This window comes from Heptranchias perlo, chromosome 6 (genome assembly GCF_035084215.1).
Source record: "Heptranchias perlo isolate sHepPer1 chromosome 6, sHepPer1.hap1, whole genome shotgun sequence".
NCBI lineage: Eukaryota > Metazoa > Chordata > Chondrichthyes > Hexanchiformes > Hexanchidae > Heptranchias > Heptranchias perlo.
In genome coordinates this window covers 101,972,192-101,988,526 of record NC_090330.1, presented here as the reverse complement: position 1 = coordinate 101,988,526, position 16,335 = coordinate 101,972,192, and the positions used below count along the sequence as shown (strand labels likewise).

The 16,335-nt window shown below is 42.1% G+C and overlaps 1 protein-coding gene across 1 annotated transcript in view; it reads left to right on the top strand.

Annotated features, from left to right (window-relative positions):
* pibf1 (progesterone immunomodulatory binding factor 1) overlaps positions 1-16,335 on the top strand; it is a 108,945-nt gene that overhangs the window by 79,759 nt on the left and 12,851 nt on the right. Inside the window, exons 15-16 of the mRNA XM_067985495.1 lie at positions 135-265; positions 13,139-13,223. Coding sequence (XP_067841596.1) covers positions 135-265; positions 13,139-13,223 — 216 coding nt within the window. The remainder of the gene's footprint in view (positions 1-134; positions 266-13,138; positions 13,224-16,335) is intronic.

Sequence of the window (16,335 nt, the reverse complement as noted above, 5' to 3'; positions counted from 1 at the left end):
TTTGTAATTGTTTCGGGTTGATGTTCAGAGCTGTTGATTCAATGAGATGTTTTAATAACGTTACATAATTAGATTGTTAGTAAAAGTAATTATCAACCGATCAACAAGATGTTATTTTTCTTTTCATTCCCCAGCTTGCAAATGCCAACTCCTTGCTTAGTCAAGCGCAGCAGCCTTACAGCTACCTTATTGAGACTGTGCGCCAGAGAGACACTCAGATCCAGACATACAAGGAGCATCTTTCACAACTGGAGAATGAAGTGTGGTAAATATCAAGAATTATTGGCTTAATGTAAAATATTTTCAGTCCTTTTTAAAATAAATCTTGCACTGGATTTCCCTTTGATTTAATGCCTGTTGTCAGGCGGTTTTGGGGTACGAAACTGAGTAAAATGGGCAGGTAATAGCTGCTGCCTCAACTACGTTGGTAAAAACTCACACCAGAATTCTCCTCTAAAAGTAGCATCATTCCTCTTTAATGACTGCCGGTAGGCCAACCCACTGCCTTTAAATGGGCCAAGTGGGCATGGCTAACCCCTCTGCTCCATTTTCCCAAACCGGGACCAAATTATTACCGCACTATATAAATGGGAGTATGAACTGTAGCATGATATCCCTGAGGTGGATACCACGTTGAGGAGGCCATTTTGTTTGCTGGACCTGAAGGTCTGTTCTTTGCCTGAATATTGATTTTTAGCTGTTTGATCCTCTGGAGGGTCTGTCAAGACTTTTATTGCCCTGTTTAGGTAGTTCTGCAGAAAATATAATTGTGGACTTCCCAATTAGAATCCCTCTATTCCTACGTTATGAGGAGGAGGAGATGTAAGAGGATAGATTGGAGGTCCTTAGAGTGAGGCATCACAGGAGTCGTATGTTTCCAACATGAAAATACCCACTCACCGGAGTTTACAGACCAAGAAACCAACTGAAGCTCCCATAATTCAGACATCATGTCTGCATCAATATCTGCCTAAGGCTTTAACTACTGAGAAAGGTGGAATAAGCTATTCACAATTGCGGATTCTCGCCGTTGCTGCATAAAATGGTCAACATGAAATTTACCTCAGCTTCGTGAAACACAACAAGAAGGAACAGCTGCTCCCTGTTTCCAGCATTGTTCAGAACAAGATAGATAAGGACAGTAAGCTTCAAAAAAGCCAGTGAGGTATCACTGGACACATGTCGGCACCGGTTGGTGCTGGAAAGCCTCCAACGCCGCATAATGCTGAGGACTTAATGATATCAAGCAACACTAAGAACTCACCAGCATCAGATGACATCAAGAACCTTTAACGCTACTTGGTGCTAAGAGTTCACCAATACTTACCAGCACTGGGATATCATTGGCACCAAAGTCTATGTAAACAAGGACAGATTAAATTTCGTGACCTAGACTTTCCAGCACTCCCCCCCCCCCCCCCCCCCCCACGCCCCCTTTGGGACACACATCCAGCAGGGCAGGATTTCCTTCTGTCCCTGAAGTGCCTCCCCCCCCCTGCCCCCCGAAGCCAGTGGAAAGCAGCAGGAATGCACTGGAGTGATGCCTGAGTTGCTTTCTGCCTCCGCCCACCCCAGATTCACCAAACAGGGAAGGCAGAAAGCCAAGGCTCAAACCCTCCAAGCAGATATTTTCCATTTGTACTTGTACTTGATACAAACATCAGCTTCAGTCAGCAAGCGTATGGCTCCTGTGAAGTGAAACTTGATCTTGTGTGCTAATTGTCCAAGATGTAACTTTCCCAGGGCAAACAATGAACCCCTTTTCAGTCAATATGGGTTACCCTGTAACCCAAAAGCTCTCTGAAATTAGCAGAAAACAACACGCTGACTGGGAATAACAATACTTTCATTTGTGTAGCATTTTTAATGTAGAAAAATATCCCATGGCACTTTAGAGAGGGATTTGTTTTGAAGGAAGGGGAGATGAGCCAAGTTAGGAGAGGTGACCAGAGACTTGAAAATGCTTAAAAAGGTGCTCCCCACCTTTTTTTTTTAAGACAGGTTGAGGGTTTTAAGGAGGGAGTTCCAAGGATTCGAGTCAAGACTCTGCTACTAGTGGTGGGGTGAAGAGAGAGAAGGATGCACAGAAGCCGAGAAGGGAGTGTTGAAGGGTACAGGAGAGGACATAAGGCTGGAAATGGTAGCAAAGGCAGAGTGGGGCCAGGCCATGGAGAGAATTGAATGAGTATGAGGAGTTTAAATTCAATATGTTGGAGGGCAGGGAGCCAGTGTGGGTCAGTGAAGATGGGAATGATAAGAAAGCAGGATAGGACATCAACTGCGTTTTAAATGAATTGGCATTCATGAAGGGATTAGGATGGGAGTCAGGCAAGCAGAACATTAGAGAAATCCAGTCTTGAGTTGACAAAAGTATGGATAAAGATTTTGATGGCACTGGGAGTGAAATAGGTATTCTGCCAGGTAATGTTGCAGACATGGAAGTAAACAGTCTTGGTGGTCGGTAGAATGTGGTGTTTGAAACTCAGCTCAGGGTTGAATAGGATGCCAAAGTTCTGCACAGTCTGATGCACCTTGAATGAGTGACAAACGAGGAGAGTGGCTTTGGTATACTCCAGGTTTAGCTGGAGATAATTTTGACTCATCCACTCTTAATGTGTGTCAGGCAGTCTGCTGGTACAGAGGTGGTTGTGAGATCAAGGGACGTGGTAGAGGTAGAGCTGGGTGTCATCAGCATACATGTGGAAGCTGATCCCAAGCATTTATAGTTGATGTCACCAAGGCATAACTGAGGATCAGAAGGGGACCAATGATAGATCCTTGAGGAACTCTGGAGGTGACTGTGCAGGGACAAGAAGAGAAGCCATAGCTCAAAATACACTAGCTGTGTTAGGACAGACAGGCGTGTAACCATGCAAGGGCGGTCCCATGTAGCTGGACAACAGAGGGGATTAATGAAAACTGGGGGGAAAAAAGTGCACTTCGAAAATATGTTCTAAGCCACGCTAAGTGCAACTACTTGGAAACTAAATACATCCATAATTTTATATGAATCAAAAGCTTAGTCTTGGCCTGGATCCACATTCATCACTGGTGCCAACTTTTCACAGTAACTTTAAAGGACAGCTCCATCCTATTTATAATTGTGGATAAATTCGAAGGTCGCCTTATAGTGAGTTTTTAATCTGTGTCCAACTAACCACAACTGGTGGTGCCAAAAATTACAAGTTACTTTTGAGGGATACCATTTTTCGTTTTTGTACCCGACATTTCTTTTCCTATGATATCTGGAAAGTAGTTTTATGGGCCTATGATGGCCAATCGATATTCTTGATTTAAAACAAAGTTATGAGTAAAAGAACATGTTGCATGGTACGGTACATTTTTTTTATTGTGGACATCAAGATGAGAGTTGCTGGTGCTGGGAAATTGAATATTTTCTACTTTTGGGACTCAATGTTAGAAGTGACCATTCTCAAATCAGGTTACATGTAGAGTAAAGCTCCTTTTACTTTGCCCCACCAAAGTGTTTTAACAATAACCGCAGCAGAACAGCCCTTCCTGCCCCCACTGTAAATTTTACGCTGCTCTCACCAGCCATCCTTGTGGCTAGTCTCAATATTAATGCCCAATTACGTGCCATTTTGTGCTTTAGATCACACTCACCAGGAACTGGGTTGAGATTGTCCACACTCAGTTCACTTAGAACGCGTACAGCTGATAAAGAGAGGAGATTTCCATCCCATAAGCCTGGGCTGGATAGTCAGTCTGGTAGGCCTCCATGCCACCCAGTCGCTGCTGAAATATATTGTAATTTGTAATGGGTACCAATAGGAGTTTAAAGAGAGTCTACACTTCTTTTATGAATCCATATGATAACAGTAGATGGGAACTCACCGGCAGAGAAGAGACTTTGAGCCAGATTTTCCTATTGCTATATGTGTGGTGTTAACCTGTTTAAAGTGAATGGGTTAATGCTGCTGTTAAAGTAATGCTAATCAGAAAATCTAGGCTTTATTTCTGCTATTTTGCACCATCCATATTAGGAGGAGTATATTCCATCAATTCTAATAGTACAGTTGAGTACATTCTTCAAAAAGGAAAGTTCAAGATGGTGACAGTGCCTCAATTCTTAGACAATCTGCCCTGGAACTATCTTCTACTTGTATATGAAGGACATTTCCATTTAACGAATGAAGACGACCTTCAAATTAGGCAATCTCACCTTTTAATATTGAAATATGGTGGATTTTGTGAAAATTCCATGCTGTGAAAGAACAGGCAGTAAATCACATTATCCATGTAGCAATCTATGATTGCTTTTATGTAGATGCCTTCCTCAATTTTTCACTGTATTTATTAATGACTTGGATGAACGAATAGAGTTGATATGTATATCCAAGTTTGCAGATGACACTAAGTTAGGAGGGACAATAAGTAATGCAGATGGGAGCAGGAAGTTGCAATCATTTATGATTAGTTATTTAGTTGTTTTCCAACTTTATAGATCTATTTGAAAAATGGTGCTTTAAATATTTATATCCAATTAGTAAATTTCCTCTTCACTATAAGTGACCAATGTTATGAGTTTCCGGTCAAGCAGATTTGCTTTTATCTCATGCCAGTAATTCTGGATTATTGTAATCTTACTAGAATAAGTAATTCCTTAAGGAAATTAATTTTGAAGTAAACTGAGGCAATATCATTTGAACATAATTTTCTAGCATATTTCAATTTTGCATTTGCTCACAGAAATCCGTGCATAAAAGCATATTTCAGTTCTGTATACAAGAAAGGTTTTGATAGTGTAATTAGAACACTTAGACGTGATGGGAATAAATACTTTTCCACAAAATTTAAATTGAAAGACTTGAACCTTCCAAATTTAAATAAGATGATCTGGATAAGGAAAAATGTAATGTGGGCTGGTTTGAATAGAGCAAAAAAAGTCAACTCAGAATATCACTGAGCAATAAGAGAAAAGAAGCCAAAGGAAGAAAGAGGTATTTTGTAACGTATGGTCTTTTTAAAGCAGAAAGTCCTCCGCTATAGGTGAAAAAAATTATCTGATGTAAAGAAAAGTAGGATATTTGAGAAAAAAAAGAACAGTTGTCAGTAGAATAGTCTGCTGGCAGTCAGTGTCAGTAGCCACTTAAGTGAACTATTAGTTCCGTTTATCCCTCTTTAGTAGAGGTTAGCTGGCCCAGGGAACTATCTATATCCCAGCAAAAAGAAGAGGGAAAAAAATTGGCACTTGAGTTTAAAAAAAAACTATTGGATAGCTTCACTAGAACTACATACTGCAATATAGCTTTAATATGTAACATAACAGTTGGTCAAAGAAATAGCCAGAAGTATAAGCACCTTGCTTATTGAGATAACCTTTTTCAAACTCATAGTTATACTGTGTGACCAAACAGTGTCATATCTGCAAAGCCAGTTCCATTTTTACATGGATTATGTGAATTAGATTTCATCCCACAAAATGAATATTTGTGTTGATCAAAACATCTATCTTGCTGCAATAGTTTCAATACACCTGCCGAACAATGAGCAAACTACCCCAGGGACATTGCCATAGCTGATATCAATTAATGTCACACATTTTAAATTTGGGATCATCTTGCATAAATGCCAACTGTCAGCATTTGATGCTGACGGTCAATGTTTTTGGGGCCTCGTCAGTGTGTGATAGTATTCGCTGACAAAAACCAGCAAGGACTGGGCCTTTGACCCTTTGGACCCACTCCTATCCAGGTCCTGTTCCTATTTGACCAAACCAGACACCCCAAGTGCTAATGGAAAAGGCCCCAGTTTTCTCAGTTGGCACCTACCATACCACTTGTTGTATTACCATTCGTTGTATTTACCCATTGGAGATTCACTTCAAAAAAACATTCTAACATTTATGTTGGATGCAACATCAAAACTATCTTTCAGACCTATCTGAAATTGGGTGACTTTTTTGTTCAGCTTTAAATCTGTTTTGCAAAGATTGAACTTTAGTTGAACTTGAACTTAAACTGGAATTTGTTTGCCAGGACTGTCATAAGCCCCAGTCAAAGAATCTACAAATCATCAAAAACAGTTTGACATTCATTTAAAGTGTGTGTGTGTGTGTGTAATATAATATAAACGAATGTCCTTGCGGGCGGATTCACTAGTGCTGTGGGTAGGGTTTAAATTAATTTGGTAGGCAGTTGGGCACTAGGATGTAGCATTAGAAAGGAGAAACAAGGTGCACAAATGATTGGGAGAGACAGATAGCACTAGAGTAAGAAATAGTATTAGGTGGGATCAGACTAAGAGAGAATATGAGAAGGTCTAAGATAGATTTAGTATGCATGTGTGTAAACACATGAAGTGTGGTAAATAAGATTGGTGAGCTGCAGGCACAAATAGCCACATGGGAATATGATGTAGCGGTGATAACAGAGACCCGGCTCAAAAAAGGGCAGGAATGGATACTAAATATTCCTGCATACAAGGTGTTCAGGAAAGATAGGGGGGGAGAAAAAGGAGGGAAGGTGGCAGTATTGATTAAGGAGAATATTGCAGTGCTGGAGAGAGAGGATGTCAAGGACAGAATCTATTTGGTTAGAGTTAAGAAACAACAGAGGTGCCATTACACTATTGAATGTATTCTGTAGGCCACCAATTAGTGGGAAGGATATAGAGGAGCAATTTTGCAGAGAAATTACTGAGAGGTGCAAGAACTAGAGAGTAGTGATGATGGACTTCAACTATCCTAATATAGGGGCCGATTTTAGGATGGCCAAGCGGGTGCGTTCGGGACGGGGGGGGCTCCCAAAATGGGGGAATCCCGGAGTGAGTCCGGAGCCCAGCTCCAACCCACCCACTTCCGGGTTCCCCAATGATGCGTTTGGGTGCGCGCACAGCTCCTGCATGGGGGACTCCCACCAGCAATTAAAGCCGGCGGGATGACAATTTAAATACTTACCTAGTTGAGGTACTTGACAGACCTCTTTGACTGGAGATTTTGGCAGAGGTGCAATTTTCATGGATCCTCAGCGTGTTTCCCATGCTGTGGGAAACACTCCCTGTTGGAGCAGACGTGTTTCAGTCAGCAGCCAGTGGGAGATGCAAAGGATTTTTTTTGTCAGTTGGGGGGAATACCTCCTTTATTGCAGCAGGGCACTCTGTCACTTCAGACAAAGTTTTGGCTGCAACACCTTTGTCTTTCCATTCAAAATTATTAATTTATACCCTAAACTCTGCTGTGCAAACACATTTACCTACTTTGCGGACCCTCTCAAACTCTCTCCATCAAGATGGGGGGGGCGCCATGGCGCATTCATCACTTCATCCGAGGATGAGCAACATCACCAGTCTCACCAGGCACGCTGTCCACCTCCATCATGTGGAGCTCCCACAACACAGTGCTGTGCCGCAGGCACCTGCACAAAATAGTCGTGCAACTACACATACACCCACTGTAGGATGACCCAATGGGTGGCATCAAGTGTGGGTGTTCATGGAGAACCTCGTGAAAGAGACTTATTGCACAAGCCAGTCAAGAATGGCCAAGACGTGGCAGTAGTGGTGACAATATAATATTTAATGTGAGTTGAACCAAAATCAAACATAAATAAAAAAACATGACAAACCGTCAAACACCCTTGTGCATCCCCTTTGTGCTCACAAAACCTTTGCCTAATGCTTCATACTACTCATACATGATGCATCCCCTGTGGCTGCAGCAGAGGTAGTGGCAGGTTGGGTGAGGGTGACCGTGAAAGAGATGCATCAGAGGGTAAGTATGAGACAGAGCCATGAGATTGCATGAGGATTGAGTTGAGTGGTAGTGGTGGGATGAGTACTGGGGAGGTAAGTAAGTGCAGGTAAGTTGAGGATGAGGTTTGAGTGGGTGTGAGGAGTGATGTGATAGAGTAGTGATGGCAGTGCAGAAGGAGTTGTGGGGTGGGGTCTGTGATGTGGAAGACAGAGTGTAGGAGAATGAGTAAGTGTGCTCACTTTGGCTGACCCAGTTAGGTCATTGAAGCGCTTCCTGCAATGTATCCAGGTGCGGGATATGTTGCTGGTGCTGCTGACCTCCTCTGCCACCTCGAGCCAGGCCTTCTTGGTGGCAGAGGCAGGCCACTTCCTCCCGTCCGCTGAGTAGAAGATCTCTCTCCTCCTCCTCACCCCATCCAGTAACACCTGGAGTGAGGCATCATTAAACCTGGGAGCAGCCTTTCCCCTGGGCTGCTCCATGCTGTAATTTTGGCTGTTTGCTGCAGGAGCAGCATTGGAGAACTGCCCCTTTAAATAGGGTTCCTCCAGCTGACAGCCTGTGATGCAGGTGCGCAGTCCGCCCGCTGCGCAGGTTTCCAACGGGAAACCCGGAAGCCACGGTAAGTGGCTTCAATTTACCTGCGATCGCGTGGGGAACCCACCGATTTTACTGGGCGGGTTACCCACGCACCCAGTCGACCCCCCACTGCCAACCCACCTCCCTGGTAATATCGGGGCCATAGACTGGGATGGTAATAGTGTAAAGGGCAAAGAGGGGGGGAGTTTCTGAAGTGTTCAGGAGAACTTTCTTGATCAGTATGTTTCCGGCCCAACGAGGAAGGAGGCATTGTTGGATCTGGTTCTGGGGAATGAGGTGGGTCAAGTGAAGAAGTGTCAGTGGGGGAAGATTTAGGGAACAGTGATCATAGTATCATAAGGTTTAGATTAGTTATGGAAAAGTTCAAGGACCAATCCAGAGTAAAAATACTTAATTCGAGGAGGGCCAATTTCAGTGGGTTGAGAACGGATCAATTGGAATCAAAGATTGGCAGGCAAAACTGTAATCGAACAATGGGCAGCCTTTAAAGAGGAGATGGTTCGGCTGCAGTCTGGGTACATTCCCACAAACGGGAAAGGTAGGGAAACCAAAGCCAGAGCTCCCTAGATGATGAAAGAGATAGAGAGTAAGATGAAACAGAAGAAAGGGCGCATGACAGATGTCAGGTTGATAACACAAGTGAGAACCAGGCTGAGTATAGAAAAAGGAAATAAGAGGGGCAAAGAGAAAGTATGAGAATGGACTGACGGCCAACATAAAAGGAAATCCAAAAGTCTTCTATAGGCATATAAACAGTAAACGGGTAGTAAGAGGATGGGTTGGGCCGATTAGAGACCAAAAAGGAGATCTATGCATGGAGGCAGAGGACATGGCTGAGGTACTAAATGAGTACTTTACATCTGTCTTTACCAAGGAAGAAGATGCTGCCAAAGTCACAGTAAAAGAGGAGGTAGTTGAGATACTGGATAGGCTAAAAATTGATAAAGAGGAGGTATAGAAAGTCTGGCTGTACTTAAAGTAGATAAATCACCCGATCCGGATGGGATGAATCCTACTAGGTTGCTGAGGGAAGTAAGGGTGGAAATTGCAGAGGTGCTGGCCATAATTTTCCAACCCTCCTTAGTTACGGGGGTGGTGCCAGAGGACTGGAGATTTGCAAATGTTAAACCCTTGTTCAAAAAAGGGTGTAAGGATAAACCCGGCAACTACAGGCCAGTCAGTTTAACCTTGGTGGTGGGGAAGATTTTAGCAACGATAATTAATAGTCACTTGAACAAGTGTGGATTGATAAAGGAAAGTTAGCACGGATTTGTTAAAGGCAAATCGTCTTTAACTAACGTGATTGAGTTTTTTGGTGAGGTAACGGAGAGGGTTGATGTTGTGTCTATGGACTTTCAAAAGGCGTTTTATAAAGTGCCATAAAATAGGCTTGTCTGCAAAATTGAAGCCCATCGAATAAAAGGGGCATTGGCAGCATGGACGCTAAATTGGCTAAGTGACAGGAAACAGAGTAGTGGTGAAAGGTTGCTTTTTGGCCTGAAGGAAGGTATACAGTCGTGTACCCCAGGGGTTGGTACTAGGACCACTGCTTTTTTTGATATATATTAATGACTTGGATTTGGGTGTACAGGACACAATTTCAAAATTTGCAGAAGACACAAAACTTGGAAGTAAACAGTGAGGAGGATAGTAATAGACTTCAAAAGGACATAGACAGGCTGGTGGAATAGTTGGACACCTGGCAGATGAAATTTAATGCAGAGAAGTGCAAAGAGATACATTTTGGCAGGAAGAACGAGGAGAGGCAATATAAACTAAATGGTACAATTCTGAAGGGGGTGCAGGAGCAGAGAGACCTGGGGGTATTTGTGCACAAATCTTTGAAGGTGGCAGGACAGGAGTTCCTCAGGGCAGTGTCTTAGGCCCAACCATCTTCAGCTGCTTCATCAATGACCTTCCCTCCATCATAAGGTCAGGAATGGGGATGTTCGCTGATGATTGCTCAGTGTTCAGTTCCATTCGCAACCCCTCAAATAATGAAGCAGTCCAAGCCCGCATGCAGCAAGATCTGGACAACATCCAGGCTGGGCTCATAAGGGGCAAGTAACATTCGCGCCAGGTAAGTGCCAGGCAATGACCATCTCCAACAAGAGAGAGTCCAACCACCTCCCCTTGACATTCAACGGCATTACCATCGCCGAATCCCCCATCATTAACATCCTGGGGGTCACCATTGACCAGAAACTTAACTGGACCAGCCATATAAATACTGTGGCTACGAGAGCAGGTCAGAGGTTGGGTATTCTGTGGCGAGTGACTCACCTCCTGACTCCCCAAAGCCTTTCCACCATCTACAAGGCACAAGTCAGGAGTGTGATGGAATACTCCACTTGCTTGGATGAGTGCAGCTCCAACCACACTCAAGAAGCCCAACACCATCCAAGATAAAGCAGCCCGCTTGATTGGCACCCCATCCACCACCCTAAACATTCACTCCCTTCACCGGCGCACTGTGGCTGCAGTGTGTACCATCCACAGGATGCACTGCAGCAACTCGCCAAGGCTTCTTCGACAGCACCTCCCAAACCCGCGACCTCTACCACCTAGAAGGACAAGAGCAGCAGGCACATGGGAACAACACCACCTGCACGTTCCCCTCCAAGTCACACACCATCCCGACTTGGAAATATATCGCCGCTCCTTCATCGTCGCTGGGTCAAAATCCTGGAACTCTCTTCCTAACAGCACTGTGGGAGAGCCGTCACCACACGGACTGCAGCGGTTCAAGAAGGCGGCTCACCACCGCCTTCTCAAGGGCAATTAGGGATGGGCAATAAATGCCGGCCTCGCCAGTGACGCCCACATCCCATGAACGAATAAAAAAAAAGGTTGAGAAAGCAGTTAAAAAAGCATACGGGATCCTGGGCTTTACAAATAGAGGCATACAGTACAAAAGCAAGGAATCTATGTTGAACCTTTATAAAACACTGGTTCAGCCACAATTGGAGTATTATGTCCAATTCTGGGCACCGCAGTTTAGGAAGGTTGTGAAGGCCTTAGAGAGGGTGCAGAAAAGATTTACTAGAATGGTTCCAGGGATGAGGGCCTTCAGTTACGTGGATAGACTGGAGAAGCTGGGGTTGTTCTCCTTAGAGCAGAAAAGGTTGAGAGGAGATTTGATAGAAGTGTTCAAAATCATGAAGGGTTTAGATAAAATAATTAAAGAGAAACTGTTCCTGTTGGCGGAAAGGTCGAGAACCAGAGAACACCAATTTAAGGTGATTGGCAAACGAACCAAAGGCAACTTGAGGATAAACTTTTTTACACAGCGAGTAGTTATGATCTGGAATGCACTGCCTGAGAAGGTAGTGGAAGCAGATTCAGTCGTGGCTTTCAAAAAGGAATTGGATAAATACTTGAAGGGAAAACGTTTGCAGGGCTACGGGGGAATGGGACTAACTGGATTGCTCTTACAAAGAGCTGGCATGGGCTCAATGGGCCGAATGGCCTCCTTCTGTACTGTAACCATTCTATGAGTCTATAAAAACAGGTAATGATCTGGAGCTAGAACTTAAGCTGCTGAATAAGTTAGACCTGGCCTGGTTTCTTCCCCAAGTTTCTGGACTGAACCTGAATTTTAAAAAAGCCTTTTCAGTGGCACCAAGCATGATTTAATTCTTTTTGCCCTTTTTGGACTGAAGCCAATGCTTTCAAATAACAATGATTCCTAAATTTACATTTCACAAACTTTCCCGAGCCTTCAGGGTAACTTCTTGCCTCTCGCTGCTAATGCAGCCTCTGACTGTCCTGACATATTAGGTGCCTGTGAATCATTCTTAAAGGACCAGATGGTAAATAAGGGGGTAACCATCCACAGCAACAATCTATTTTAGCAGGACCACGTTGTAGCTCGTGACAGAATTGTGTCATGTGGCATGAGTTGTCAACCTCTCACAGGCGAGATATGGAATCAAATATATTTGAAATCCTCTTGACTGAAGTAGTGCTCAAAGAGATGTTTTTGGCAAAAATTTATCCCGCATCACATGCTGACAATTCTACTTTTATCTGCCTCTTGCCATAAATAGATTCCAATGTCTAGTCTCAGGTGTTCTATCTTCTTGATCAGCGACTTGTTGTCACCATGAAAATTGGCATGGAAATAAAGAAATAAAAATCCCTACTCCATGCTGCATCTTCATACTTTTCCTGTTGACCTTAGTCAACTGGTTCACTCTCAATTAATGGCAAGTTAGATTTAACAATATCTGGCTTCTGTTATGATAATTTGTCTGCACCTAAGCAGGCTTTGATTGGTATTTGGAAGGAAGTGACATCAGCATGGTTTGCCTGATGGCAAATTGGACAGGCAAAATTGTTACTTTGAACTAGCACCCCGTCTACCAATTTAACAAGACTATACCTCTTTCATCTCCATGGACAGCCTACGTGTGGTTTTCATGTCATTGACAGCACTCCTGAACGTAAACAACCTGACCTCCAGAAATACCTCAGTAACACAAACCTAAGATTTTAGTAGATCTTATGAGCCTCTTCTGACCTGTTAAACACACTGAGCTAGTTCAAAACACAAAACAGCACAAAAATGCAAATAAGTGATGCACATCACTCGTTCAGTGTCACGTACAATTTTTCAGTTATATAACTGTCAATTTTCAATTGCTTTTTCTTTTATAAAGATAAGCTTTGTTTATAAAAATACTTTTAAAAGTATTTTTGTGATGACTACATGGAGTTCCTGTTCACTTAACTTGGTAAGTTAAGTACACAACTGGAGAAAAAAAGCCTTTGTTAAATAAGACATGGTATCCTTACAATGCTCAAATGGATCTGCTTTTCTTTCAGTCGGTTAAATAAAGAAAAAGCAGCTTTACTTCGCATGAAGAACCAAATGGCAGCAGATCTAGAGAGACTCTTGAATCAGCGGGAGGTAATGTTTCTTTTTTTTACATTATCTTGTAATTGGCAGGTGCCTATAGTCAAAGAAAAAGCTTATTGTAGTGGTTGCTGCTTAAAATTTGTGGCAGTGTATATTAGTACTAAATTAGGGACTAAATTAAAAAGCAGGACCTCACTGGTAATCTCAGGTTTACTACCCGAGTCACTTGCTAATTGACATAGGGATAGGCAGATCAGAAAGTTGAATGTGTGGCTGAAAGAATGGTGTGGGAATGAATGGTTCCATTTCATGGGACACTGGCACCAATACTGGGACAGGAGGAGCTGTATCAATGGGACGGGCTCCAGCTGAACTGGAATGGGATCAGAGTCCTAGCGGAAAGGATGAATAGGGCGGTGCATAAGGCTTTAAACTAGCAAGATTTGGGGTGGGGGGGGGGAATCTGGTAGCAATAACAAAAGCTTAAAGATAAAAGAAACAGGCGATGAGTGTGAAGGTGAGAGTGCAAGGAATAAAGATATCAAACGGTCAAGGAACAAATACAGTTATAAACAGAAGTATAAAAGGACTGTTAAAAAAAATAAAGTAAAAGGAACAACTATTAAAGATGAATTAAACAGCCTGTACAGCAATGTATACAGCGTCCAAAATAAAACACGGGGAACTGGAGGCAATAACCTGTAGTGAGGAACCAGTTGTAGTAGGAATAACTGAAACATGGCTACCTAAAGAACAGGACTGGCAACTAAATATTGCAGGCTATAACATAATCAGAAAGGATAGGGAATGAAGAAGGAGGTAGAGTAGCTGTACAAATTAGAGATAACATAATGGCAGTAGAGAAAAGGTACATAACTAACAGATGGATAGAAACAGAATCCCTATGGATTGAAATAAAAGATAAGAAGGGATCGATCACGCTAATAGGGATATACTACAGACCACCTAATAGTGGAAAGGAGGTGAAGGAAGAAATATGTGAAATGAGTGAAGGATATAGAATAATAATCCTGGAAGATTTTAACTATCACGAAATAAACTGGCAAGAAGAGTTGGTACAGGGAATGGAGTTTTTACAATATGTGCAGGACTCCTTTCTTACCCAGTATGTAAAGAGCCCAACAAGAGAGGAAGCACTGCTGGATCTAGTAATGGGAAATGAACCAGAACAGATAAGAGAAGTAAGTTTGGAGAACATCTAGGCAACAGCAATCATAACATAATCAGATTTAAGATAAAAATTGAGAAGGACATAAGTAAGACAAAGACCAAAGTAATAAATTGGAAAAAAGCTGATTTTCAAGGGATGAGAATGGAACTAGGGAAAATAAACTGGAAAAATTTACTGATAAACAAAGAAATAGAACAGCAATGGGAAACGTTTAAAACGGCGATCAATAGAGTCCAGGAGAAATATGTCCCACTTAAAAGCAAGAACAAACTAGCCAGTAATACACCGTGGATGAATAAAAAATAAGGGCAAAATTGAAACTAAAGAGAAAGATATACACTAAGTACATAAACAACAAAGGAGAGGATGACAAAAGGGAATATAAAAAGGTTAGGAAAGAAGTTTTATAAAAACAGTTAGGAAAGCAAAGAGAAACTACGAAAATAAATTATAAAGGAATATCAAAAGAAATAATAAAGTATTCTACAGACACATAAATAACAAAAGAAAAGTCAGGATAGGGATAGGGCCATGAAGGGATACAAACGATAAACTCACTGATGATAACAGCGAAATGGCAGAAATATTAAATAATTACTCTGCCTCAGTATTTACCAGGGAGACTGGTGGGCATGACATTAGAAGAAGAGATCAAAAAAGATATAAAGACATTTAAGATAGAAAGGGGGGAGATAATTGATAAACTAATCAAACTTAGAGAGGATAAGACTCCTGGTCTGGATGGATTGCACTGTACATATTAAAATAAGTTAGGGAAGAGATAGCAAAGGCACTATTACATATATATATAAAAATTCATTAGAAAAGGGAATAGTGCCAGAGGACTGGCGGACAGCTAACGTGATTCCTATTTGTAAAAAGGGAAATAGAACCAGTCCAGGGAACTATAGACCAATTAACTTAACGTCGGTGGTAGGAAAGATAATAGAAACCTCACTCAAAGATGTAATAGAAAAACATCTAGAAACCGAAAATATAATAAAGAGCAGTCAGCATGGATTTCAAAAGGGACGGTCATGCTTGACGAACCTTATTGAATTCTTTGAATAAGTAACAGAAAGGGTAGACAAGGGTAATGTAGTAGATGTAATATATTTGGATTTTCAAAAGGCCTTCGATAAGGTACCACATAGACTCATGACTAAGGTCAGAGCATGTGGAGTCAGGGGACAAGTAGCAGAATGGATAGCAAGCTGGCTACAAAACAGAAACAGAGAGTAGGGGTTGCAGATAGTTACTCAGACTGGCAAAAGGTGGGAAGTGGTGTTCCACAAGGATCAGTGCTGGGACCACAATTGTTCACCATTTACATAAACTATTGAGACTCGACAATCGAAAGTATAATTTCAAAATTTGCGGACGACACCAAATTGGGGGTTACAGTTAATACCGAGGAGGACTGCAACAAAATACAGAAAGACATTAATAAACTTGTAGAACAGGCATGTAATTGGCTGATGAATTTCAATATAGATAAATGTGAGGTATTACGTTTTGATAGGAAGAATAAGGGGGCCACATACTGCTTCAATAATAGGAATTTAAATGGGGTAGAGGAGCAGAGGGATCTGGGGTACAGATACACAAATCACCAAGTAATAACGCAGGTTAATAAGGCCATATAAAAAGCAAACCAAGCACTGGGGTTCATTGAAAAGCAAAGAAGCTATGTTAAACTTGTATAGAAGCTTGGTTAGACCACACTTGGAGTACTGTGAACAGTTCTGGTCTCCATATTATAAAAAGGATACAGAGGCACTGGAGAAAGTGCAAAAAAAAATGTCCTAGGATGATAACATAGAGGTTATACCTATCAGGAAAGATTGAGCAGGCTGGGGCTCTTTTCTCTAGAAAAGGGGAGACTGCAGTGTGACCTGATCGAGATCTTTAAGATTATGAAAGGGTTTGATAGGGTGGACGTAGAGAAGATGTTTCCACTTGCGGGGAGAC